Source organism: Nicotiana tabacum, chromosome 15 (genome assembly GCF_000715075.1).
Source record: "Nicotiana tabacum cultivar K326 chromosome 15, ASM71507v2, whole genome shotgun sequence".
Classification (NCBI taxonomy): domain Eukaryota; kingdom Viridiplantae; phylum Streptophyta; class Magnoliopsida; order Solanales; family Solanaceae; genus Nicotiana; species Nicotiana tabacum.
The window spans coordinates 80,506,256-80,518,151 of NC_134094.1; the positions used below are offsets into that span (position 1 = coordinate 80,506,256).

Below are 11,896 nucleotides of genomic sequence, written 5' to 3' on the forward strand. Positions count from 1 at the left end.
TGCTAGTATTAGTTTGTAAAATTGGAGATTAAATGGTTTATCGGTTTATCCCAAGACGAAAATACATTGCTAGCAATTAAATAATATTACATTAATATTTATTATCAATAACTAGTTAGATAACATTAAAAGGTAACAAAATATTCATACAAGTTTAGAAAACGATCCGCAATGTTTTTCTTCTTCTACTTCTACCCTTTTCTTCCTTTACAGTATACTTCCACAAAGAGTACCATCTAGACCAATCCAAACGCAAATAGGATCACCTTATTGGGCAAAAAGTCAATTTAACAGAAATGCAATTGGATTTAGGTAGAGAAAAGCCTCGAACTAGCTACTTACCTTCATCAATCTTATTTAGTCACATTAATTAAAATATTTTGTACATACTACCCTCTCCATACCTCACAGTGTGGATAATATTGAGTATATTATTGTTGTACATAGAGAGTATAAACTTGCACAATTTGAATGAAATGACATGAGTTATGTGCGAATTCAGTAGTCACATCAACATAGGCTGCTTCTTAAATGAAAAACCATAAATTTTAGGTATTTGGCAGAAATCGTAGGTTATTTATGTGATTTTTAGTCTTTGTAAAGCACAAGTTAAGAACTCAAAATTGCATGATGTGCTTGGGTAAGTATGTAGAAAGGTTCTAAATAAACATGTTGGTTGGTACAAATACAATGACAGTTTGAACCACGAATAAGTAACACCTAATGTGAAAAGAGAAACTCACACTCTAACTACAATTTAAAGCTAAGGTAACCACATCCAAATAGACTTCATTCTCACTAGAATAAAAGATACGTCCTTAGGTTATACCAAAGAAGCTAAGACCACCCAACATATATACATCGATTATCCTATTCCTAGATGAGTGTCATTCCAAAAATTTAGAAATTGTCCTGCTCGTAGGCCGTAGAAATAGCCATCCACCAGTTACAACTCACAACATGAATCAACAGATTTGCTTGAGAATTTTAAAACAACTCTAAGCATTACCCCAACAGTCAAGTCAACGTAGCTTTCTTTATTTCTTTCCTTCTTTTTTTTTTCTGAAGCCATAATTACAGCTACGACTGAAAGTGAAATACTTTCAGGCAAACGGAGATGCATTACTCTACCACTAAATGTGAGTTCTTATAATTTCCTGCTTATAATCTCCCCTTCACGAAAGCCCACCTTTAAAATTAACTATCTCAGCTCCAGCAAAATGATTTTAATGTCCTCTAAGGACACAGCAACGCGACACTGATGGAAATATCAAATTTTCCTTGTCACAAGTCTTCAAACATCTTAAAGATACCGAGACACAGAATTTCAACAAGAAAGCTCCCATTTCAACAAAAACTACAACCACGTACACATTAGTCACATTCGCTTTGTACAATTACAAAGATCTGAAATAATACGAGATTGTCAAGTTTTTACATTAACTGCACCAGCGAGAACTCCATCATTGTTATAGGCCATAGTTCAAGCGAAGTGCACTGAGGGTTGCAGTGTGCTCCTCGGCTCCCTTACAGAAAACCTCATCCCATATCTTGACAAGTTCTGTTTAAGATGTAGAAATAAGTAAAACTAAATTGTAATATGCAACATAAATTTAATGCACAGGGTGCACTCATCTAGCCCAAGAAGATTTAAAGAGGAAATCATGAAGATTAGTGGAATTATGCAGGAAAATAATGTTCCACGATGATGTTCCGTAGCATGTGTCTCATACTGCTACACTTAAATCTCTTCACTAAGTAGTGGAACGATGTGGATCATTATTATGCAAGGGCTTTATTGCTTACATTAGTACGAAGTAAAAACATGTAATTACACGAAATAAAAACGCAAATCTATATACTCAAGAGATATACCAGCTTTATCAGTGGATGAAAGGCACATGATGATCATGTCGAACCTTGGGACCTTTGTAAGATTTTCCAGGTATCTAATTGCTAAATCCATATCTTCACTGGTGAATAGAAGGAGAGAAAACATGTCAAGATTAACTATCTGCAAACTCTACTTGAAGATTCCACCTAAATGTATCCCATACTTACATGGAAAATGTGGCAACGCATCTTACAATGTCCATGAGCATCGGAGCAGACAAGGCATTTTTAAAAATTTGGGGTAACGTTGCAGGTGAAGTGACCTGAACAGAGAAAGCAGGTCTAGCTTACTGAAACAGATGAGAAATGGAAAAGAGGTCTGACTGTTTTAACACAGATTTGACCAGCAAATACAAAGAATAAAAGAAGATGAAGACAGTAAGTTAGACCTTCAATAAATGAGTTTGCAGATTACGATCACCAGAAAGTCCTCGCCAAGAAACCTCAAACTGATACGCTGAATTTGGTGGTGCAATATTTTTTGCAGCTTCGGCCTTGGCAAGACTAGCTGCTCGAGCAGCAAGCTCTTGGACAGATTCCTTGAGTTCTTGCTTGCTATTTTTGTGAGTTCTCTGCAAAAAATAAGTGATAAGTGACACCAACGGTATGTGCATGATAAGAATATTAGCATAACAGAAAAGAGAGAATAATAGTGTGATATTGCATGTAAATGAAGTACAGATGGTCATTAAAATACTTTCAGATAGTCATAAATAAATTCAGACACTTGGAGGTACTAACATTCAAAGTTATAGCATATGTGAAACTTCAGTAAGGGATATGTATTCTTGAAACGCTTACTTAAAACATAAAATGCTCAAGGGCCTTTCAGAAAAAACAATCGAGATGAAACCTTAATATGATCTTAACGTTAGTTTGCAAAATAGTAGAACTACTCTTGAATAGCCCCGCCAAATACTTTCAACAAATTCCCCATGACGAGTGTTATGATTGTGCATACTTAGGTTCCTGAATATACATGGCATGTTCTGAATGTTGTAGATGCTTCTAGAGCAGAAAAGTGCAAAAGCTAGCAAGTGGAGATAGCTTTATGCATGGGAAAACAAACTGAACAAGCATCTGACTACAAATTAATTCTATGTTGGTGATCGTAATTGATAATAACTTGACTTGTTCAATAAAAAAAAATGATATTGGTTTAGTCTTTGTCATCATGAAACCTGGATTATGACTACCACTGTGAAAAAGGCTATGAGACATGACCACAAAGTTTTTGATAAACACCACTATATACTCTTAATAAACCTTTTGACACATAACATTATGTATGCTTATATGAACTAGAACCTTGCAATTACTCCCTACGTTCCACCCACAAAAAAGCACAGAAAGGAATAGTAGAAACAACTAAATCCAGGAGTAAAACCTTTGCAGGATTCAGGGTAGGAACGGTGGCAGAAGCATCTGAACCTTTGCTATTAATCTGCATATGAGTATCTTCAACTTCCATAGCAGTCCCAGGAACATCTCTATTATTTTCCTGGCACAGAATTTGAATGTCAAGGCATTGTGGATTGGTGAACACCAGTATTTGACTTAATTTTCACCAGATCATAAAATATATTAGTGACCCGATAATCAATCTACTGTTAACATCATTTAAGAAGTCAAATTCATGTTGAGATTGCATTATAGAGATAACCCACATATTGAGATGCAGAATACCATGTCACTTTCACATGCTTGCGCTCTTACTTATTCAGATAGGGCAAAAATACACTACAGGCCGGAAAATTCCAGGAATCTTCAAATTAGCACATGAACCTCATTTTTACAACTCAGCTGTTTTTTTTGGTTTAACATAATATTTATATTTTAGCGCCATATCTTAATTCATTAAAAGGAACATGAGAGCAAAATGATATTCGTAAAATTTTTGGGTCTTTTGGGCCTTAGTAGAATGTTTCAGAGAGGTTTTTTATCATTTTAGTGGACAATTCCTATAGTTGCAAATTATTTAGCTCATGTGGCTATGTCTTTAGCTCGTGAGGTCTGTTAACCCTCAACGACAACTAGTTTACTATGTATTTCACGTAGTCATGGGAGTGATGAATCTCAAAAAGTAATAGGCCAAATGAACAGTTCAAAAGATATAATTGAACAGTCTTATAATTGATATTCCATCTGTCCCAACTTAATTGTCCTTTTAGACTGTCCAAAAATGGTGTCTACTTTTTAAAAGAGAAAATTCTCCCTACATGCTTCAATAACTTCTCAATGTTCTGCCATAAGGATAGAGCCCCACAACCTAAATTAAGGGTGGCAAGTGGGCCGGTCCAGGCCCGGGACCGCCCCGGGGGCCAAACGGGCCAGGACCGTTTGGCCCGATTTAGCGGGCCTGGTCCGGTCTCGTGGGCCGGTACTATGAATTGGGCCCGTCAGGCCCGGGACCGGCCCGGTCCCTTAGCGGGCCAAACGGTCCGAACGGCTATTTTTTTAAAAAAAAATTTATTTATTTGTTTTTTTTTAAAAAAAAAACGTTGGGCTGTCAAAAATAGTATATATAGTATACTAGATATATATATAGTATATATAGTATAGTAGATATACATGTATATATAGTATATCTTAAGATGTATACTATCGAATATGGCTTATATACTATGTATATATAGTATAGTATAGTATAGTATAGTATATATATACTATATATACAACTTAAGATATATAAACTATATTCGATATACTATATATACATCTTAAGATATACTATATATACTATACTATATATACATCTTAAGATATATATACATCTTAAGATATACTATATATACTATACTATACTATACATCTCATAAGATATATAAGCTATATTCGATATACATATATATATAAGCTTATATATATACTATACTATACTATATATACATCTTAAGATATACTATATATACATAGTATACTAGATATACTAGATATATATATAGTATAGTATAGTAGATATACATGTATATATAGTATATCTTAAGATGTATATATATATATATATATATATATATCTTAAGATGTATATATAGTATATAAATCGAATATAGCTTATATATCTTAAGATGTATATATAGTATAGTATAGTATATATATAAGCTTATATATATATGTATATCGAATATAGCTTATATATCTTAAGTTGTATATATAGTATATACTATACTATACTATACTATACTATAATATATATACATCTTACTATATATATTATATATATCTTAAGATGTATATACTATGTATATATAGTATAGTATATAATATACTATATATACAACTTAAGATATATAAGCTATATTCGATATACATATATATATATATATATATGCTTATATTTATACTATACTATAGTCTATAATATATATACATCTCATAAGATATATAAGCTATATTCGATATACATATATATATACTATACTATACTATATATACATCTTAAGATATACTATATATACATAGTATACTAGATATACTAGATATATATATAGTATAGTATAGTAGATATACATGTATATATAGTATATCTTAAGATGTATATATAGTATATAAATCGAATATAGCTTAAGATGTATATATAGTATATTTTAAGATGTATACTATCGAATATGGCTTATATACTATGTATATATAATATAGTATATATATATATTTTAAGATGTATATATAGTATATAAATGGAATATAGCTTATATATCTTTATTACTATTTTTTTCTCTAACTTCTATAAAAAAAAAATTAAAAATAGAAAAAATCTGTCGGGCCCGCTTAGGCCCGGGACCTGCACACTTAACCCGGGACCGTTAGTTCGTGGTCCCGGTCCCGAGCCGGTTCCAGCAATAAGCCCGCGAAGCCCGGGACCGTTTAGGACCGGACCGCATAGGACCGGCCACTTGGGACCGGGCCCGCGAAGCCCACTTAGGACCGGGCCCGGCCCACTTGCCACCCTTAACCTAAATTATATTAGAGAAAGTTCAAATTCTCCAGAGAGTAGACTATATCCCCACCAAAGACCTACTTATTTTACTACGAAATTTGACATCTAACTTGAGTACCAGTATCTAAGATAGAAGATAAAAGATTGAAACAGAGGATTATTTTACATGTTAACAATCCATTATAGTCAATCTCAGAACCTGATAATGAATCACTCTGTGAGAAAAACATCTCAGGTTATTGTTTATATTAGGAAAAAATGCACAAATTTAAAACCCAATCACAATTCTATCAAGGATAGTTGGAAATATGCATGAACTCCAATCATCATATAAAAGTTTCTTACGATCCTCTAAATCTTTCACGTCTCCCCACATCAGTTTAACTTTAGTATGCTAAGTGCTTGAATATTATTTTCTCTTTATTAAAGAGTGCTTGAATACCATTAAATAACTGGTAAAATCAATAATTTATTAAGAAATTATACAAGATGACACTGAATTGGTTCATGCTTTTGCATTCAGATACTTCAATGCTATAATACTATCAAAATCCAATAATTCCCACTGATCCCTCCAGGAATTGTTAATTATATGCATAATCATTCAAATACCTTAAGAGTATTCCAACAATCTTAATCCTTTTCCTCTTAGTGTTAAAGTAATCACAGGTGTGAACATTAGAGTCAAAATGGAAAAGAAAATTAAATGCAACGGTTTAGAATGACAACCTTGGCAGGAATTTTCCGAACTTCAGCCACCTTTTGAGAACTACCTGATACAGATTGGATCACAGGGCCAGTTTTATTTGTCTTTCCAGTCTTTTGAGCCCCTTGTGCAGAAACTCCTGTTGCTGCTGATACTCTTTTAAGAATCTCCTACAAGGTTGATTAAATTGATTGCTAAATAATCTGTGATCAATGCATAAAAGAAACAAATAAAATGTCAAAAAACAAATTATACAGCCTCTGAAAGGGAACAAGAGATCTAGCAAGAGATGATGCTCCACACAAAAGTATCATGGTGCAATCAAGGAAAACTAAACAATAGTTCTTCAGTGCATGCAAACAGAACTTTATCGGTTAGCTTGCACAAGTTCCTCCCACATTATATGTGCACAAACAGCGCTATCTCCCATTAACCAGATTATTATCCATGATAAGCCTACATGAAGCACACATTTTGGCTGGTAAACTGGAATTATAATACTTCAATAGGTGAAGTGATTGCAAAAGGATGGTATAGCTGTGACTTCAATTTTACCACCAGTCCCTTTTCCTCATTTCATCAAGGGAAATATAGTGTAAGACCCTCCAAAGGACTAGGACCATCACACAGTCCTAGGAGACATGCACCAAAGTATCTCCAAGAAAGAAATCATTGTAGATTATTACAATGCAACAAATTTTTAAGAGGAAAAAAAGAAATCGCATCTAGGCCAAGCAGAGTGATCACCTTCTCATACAGAGCCTTAACTTCTCCATACTGCTTCTTGATTTCTTGGTTTTGTGGTTCCAACCTCGAGGCAAATTCAGCATCTGTGCTGCTACCGTTGCATTAGACAAATATGGAAACCTGAATATGACAGTACCCCTTATGCTTAAATTTAGATAAAAGTATACCTTCAATTGATTCTTTCAATTTTCCAAGTTCTTTCCTAGCAGTTGAACGGCGAGAATATGCTTTAATGTAGCGATCATCCAGATTCAAGGCCTCTGTGCAGTCGTTCTCTGCCTCTTGAAACCTAAATACAAGGAGATAAGACTGCTCCCCATTTTTCAAGTCTTAACTATACTTTAACTAAAAGAACAATGAAGTGCATTAAACTTACCTTTTGATCTTAAGATAGGCCATTGCTCTATTGGCATAAGCTACTGCAGTTGGTGAAAGTGCGATGCTTCTAGAATAGCAATCAATAGCTTCCTTGAACTTTTTCTGCTTAAAGAACTCATTACCCTGGGAATAGATAAAAGGCAGAGCACCAGCTATAACGACCAAGCTTTCATTCCCCCCCCCAAAAAAAGGAGAATTAATTTTAAGGATCAAATTATACCAGCTCTTTCTCTGAATTGGCGTCAATGTTACTCTCTTCTGACAACATTTCAATTGATAGATGGCTAGTTGGATTGTACTTTTTAGAATAATCATATGGACCAGCAGCACTTGAGATCGAGGTAGATTTGCCAACTCGTTGTGTCCCAGTAACTTGAGGACCAGTAGGAAGTTCACTAGTATGGCTCCAGTCTTCTCTCTGTAAGGTAATTAGGAGAAAGGAGAAACGTTTAGGATTGAGAAGTCAACATAGACAAAATCATTTACAAACAACCCACAGCACCACAGTCCTCATGGATGATGTACGTATGATGTAACCTCTTCAACAACCAAGGACAACAAAGGCAGAGTGTGCAGAAACATATTTTGATCTTAGCCAAAATGACTGAGAAAGGTATAAACGGCTGCAGACACTTGAATCAACGCGATGTCCACAATTATTCTAGTGACAGAAAACCTAAAAAGATCTACTAAACAAAGTTAAACAATTTAAAAACAGCAGATCTCAGAATCATAATCACAAACAAAAGGTGCACCTCTAAAGCAGATTACAAATATCACTCAAAGATCCCCTAGAAGTGCCACACAAACAGATGAAAATTGACTCAGAACATAGGGGAAGACAAAATGACATGTGTCACACGCCAAAGAAAAGTGAATCACCAATGCATAATTCCAATTAATTAAAGCATCATTTAAAAATGCACGTTACCAGTACATATCAAGAGGTAGGTTTTGAAATAAGTGATTACCAACTTCTCTTTGCCACGAGCCTGCGATTTCATCTTTTTGTCTTTATCCTTCAATGATAGTTCCCAATCCTGTAAGTTATTCAAGAGCCCCTGCATGTCCTGGTCAGCCAAATAATGCCAGTAAAACCACAAACCAGAGAATATCAAGCAAATGAATCCCTAAATTACATGCAGGTCACTCACATGAAACATTTGAAAAAAAGTAAGAGACTAGTAAGTACGTGGGTGGAAGATAAAGAGTCAAATGCAGAGCAGACGATTAAAAGCCCTTTGAAACACACATGAACATTAGTTAACTCAGAGAGGTAGACGTCTAGATATTGAGATGCATGCAATATATCAAACTGAAAGGTTCGGGATGTGTGTCAACCAAAAAAAAACTTTAAGAGAAAGAGCAAAACTAAAATTTGACTGTCAGCTAACCAGAGCATGTTTAATAAACTGTATTGCCAGTTAAAATCCTTTTTGCTAGCTTCAACCATGCTCACCCCCAGCAGAACAGACAAAGTAAGTACACATGATACATGAAACATGACTTGAGGTACTTCAGAATAGAGTAAAAACCCAAATTCTTCTCACTGCTTAGTTTGCTGCATTTTCACAAGGAATTTCTCTTGGTTGGTAAATCAAGTCAATTGAAAAATACAACCTAAAATTGAGAAGGAAATAAAAGTGCTTCTAGATACATTTTCTAATTTAGAATAACGAGTAAAACTTGAAATCACTCATTATATAACGTCACAGACAGGAAGAGAAATCTCACCGCGTCTGAACTGGGAATGGTACTACTAAGGTTCACATAAAATTGTCATAATAAAGGTATTTGAATTAATGTGTTTGCCTCTGTCAGCTTCTATTATAATTCGATCCTACCTGCTCTATCCTTCACAGCATCACTGAGAACATTGACATGACATATTTTTGTGATAAATCAATACATACATAAATACTTGACATGACATTTTTTTGTGATAAATCAATATATACACGAACAATATCAGGTGTCATATTTACAAGATTAGACATAACTGTTCTGCCTTAAGCCTAACCAAAAAGGAATCAGACTACACAAGCAAGAGTCTCATGCTTGCACACCAAATACAAATTAGATAAAAGAGAACTCTTTACACAATCATATGACTCCCGTCTCCATCTCAGGTTAATTTGGTATGACGGAAAATATTTTCAGAAAAAGACTTATTTTCTGGTATTTGGTTTCCACCAAAATGGAAAAAATGACTTCCCTCAATTAGGTGGAAGTCATTTTCCTTTCCAATTATCTCAACTATTAACTTCATCGCACTAATTTATGTTTAACCAACACTTACACATTTTGATCAATCTTTAATACTAAACTTTTTTCTCAAAACACTATCCGGTTTGCAATTTTTTCAAAACTTGGATATTAGCAATCTTTCTTAGTGCATTTTTATTTTTCCACCAAACAAATCCCAGAAATAAAACACTCTACTCGCCAATAAAAACAGAGTTGACAAACAATATTAATTCCCTGAGTTTTTTTTTAGTAGCACACACATAACAACATCTAGTTTCAGCAAGAGTTCAGTAAAAAAAATTGCAGACTTAAAATCCAAGAGCGAAACCATGTAGAACAAAGCTGCAACAATCAATAAAACGCGGAATTAAGAAGTTAATTTCCATTTTAATAAGCTCCGCTATTGGAGTAAGAGAGCGGTATGAAATAGTAGAAGGCATTTTCAGTTTATACATAAATAAATAATATAACGCAACAGAGAGAGAGAGAGAGAGAGAGAGAGAGAGAGAGAATATACCTGAAATTGATCGCGAGAGTGCTTGCTTGGAACCCTCGCCATTGACGTCGAGCCTTGAGGATTCTCTGGATGTTTCCGGAGGGAGCTCTAAACTATTCTCCTGATTTTTTCTACATAAAGTTTGTTTCAGTTCAAAGAGTTGACAGTGATACAGACTCGAGAAGAATGGGGCACAATGATCCCTAAGTCTTGAACAAATTAAAAGATTTTGACCAAGTTTTGGTAATTAGGGGATAATTAAAATTTTTGGGGTTGAACTATAATTATTAAAAACTTATGAGTAGATATTAAAACTTCAACAATTATAAAAGTGTTATAAAATATTAACCGTAAAGTAAAGACAAGTATAGAGAAAAACTGATATATTATTCAAACTTCAAACTTATGTACATAATGAACGGAAAACTCATTTATTTATAGAAGAAAGGAAGCAGTTGTGAGGCTTTTCAGGAAGCAGCTGCAAGGCTTTTCTTTAGCTGCTTATAAGTTGTCTGCATGAGTTGCTTGCAACATGCCTGTTTAATAAGAAGTTGCTCCAAATCATTTCATTGAACTGCTTGCAACCTGCTTGTAGATAAACTTCAACAGAGTACTAAATGGATAATCTTTTTCAGGAAGATTATCTATAGCGGAGTAATATATGAACATCCATAATATAATTATTTTCATAACACTCCCCCTTGGATGTTCATTATAAGATAATGTGCCTCATTAAAACCTTAATAGGAAAAAATCCTGTGGGAAAAAATCCTAGTGAAGGAAAAAGAGTACACATATTTAGTAATACGCATTGCTAGCTGCCTCATTAAAACCCTTATAAGGAAAACCCTGTGGGAAAAAACCTTAGTAAGGAAAAAAGAGTACATCGCGTATTTTACTCCCCCTGATGAAAACCTTGTTTCAAATATTTAAGTCTCCGCATTCCAATCTTGTATACTATCTTCTCAAAAGTTAAAGTTGGTAAAGATTTAGTGAATAAATCTGCCGGATTGTCACTTGAACGAATTTGTTGCACATCAATGTCACCATTTTTCTGAAGATCGTGTGTGTAGAATAATTTTGGTGAAATGTGCTTCGTTCTATCTCCTTTTATAAATCCTCCCTTCAATTGGGTTATGCATGCAGCATTGTCTTCGTATAAAATTGTGGGTCTTTTATCACATTCCAACCCTTATTTTTCTCGAATAAAATGAATCATTGATCTCAACCATATACACTCCCTACTTGCTTCATGAATAACTATTATCTCAGCATGATTTGAAGAAGTAGCAGCAATAGATTGCTTTGTGAAGCGCCATGATATGACAATACCTCCACATGTAAACACATACCCAATTTGAGATCGAACTTTATGGGGATCGGATAAATAACCTGCATCTGCATAACCAACAAGATCTGCACTACCTTTGTTAGCATAAAACAAACTCATATCAAGAGTTCCCTTTAAATATCGCAATATATGCTTAATCCC

At 34.2% G+C, this 11,896-nt stretch overlaps 1 protein-coding gene across 3 annotated transcripts; it reads right to left on the reverse strand.

Annotated features, from left to right (window-relative positions):
- Nucleotides 1-1,259: 1,259 nt before the first annotated feature.
- On the reverse strand, nt 1,260-10,624 carry LOC107830436 (uncharacterized). Of its 3 annotated transcripts, none has more exons than XM_075230913.1 (12): nt 10,426-10,624; nt 8,633-8,731; nt 7,882-8,079; nt 7,660-7,784; nt 7,451-7,572; nt 7,284-7,366; nt 6,560-6,706; nt 3,281-3,394; nt 2,283-2,465; nt 2,062-2,156; nt 1,876-1,973; nt 1,260-1,561 (listed from the first exon to the last, which is right to left on the reverse strand). In XM_075230913.1, the coding sequence occupies exons 1-12, from the start codon at nt 10,465-10,467 to the stop codon at nt 1,470-1,472; spliced, it is 1,398 nt and encodes a 465-aa protein (XP_075087014.1). In that variant the 5' UTR covers nt 10,468-10,624; the 3' UTR covers nt 1,260-1,469. The 3 variants fall into 3 exon arrangements, with proteins under 3 accessions (XP_075087014.1, XP_075087015.1, XP_075087016.1); XM_075230914.1 differs by having other exon boundaries at nt 8,633-8,722; nt 10,426-10,620; XM_075230915.1 differs by having other exon boundaries at nt 8,633-8,701; nt 10,426-10,599.
- Nucleotides 10,625-11,896: the final 1,272 nt, after the last annotated feature.

Bases quoted from the DNA above. Each gene is read 5' to 3' on its own strand.
- LOC107830436 (XM_075230913.1), bottom strand. From the start codon at position 10,467: ATGGCGAGGGTTCCAAGCAAGCACTCTCGCGATCAATTTCAG. The intron at 8,732-10,425 runs GTATATTCTCTC...TTGGCTGACCAG, and splicing joins ACTCTCGCGATCAATTTCAG to GACATGCAGGGGCTCTTGAA. The intron at 7,367-7,450 runs GTATACTTTTAT...GTAGCAGCACAG, and splicing joins ATTGAAAGAATCAATTGAAG to ATGCTGAATTTGCCTCGAGG.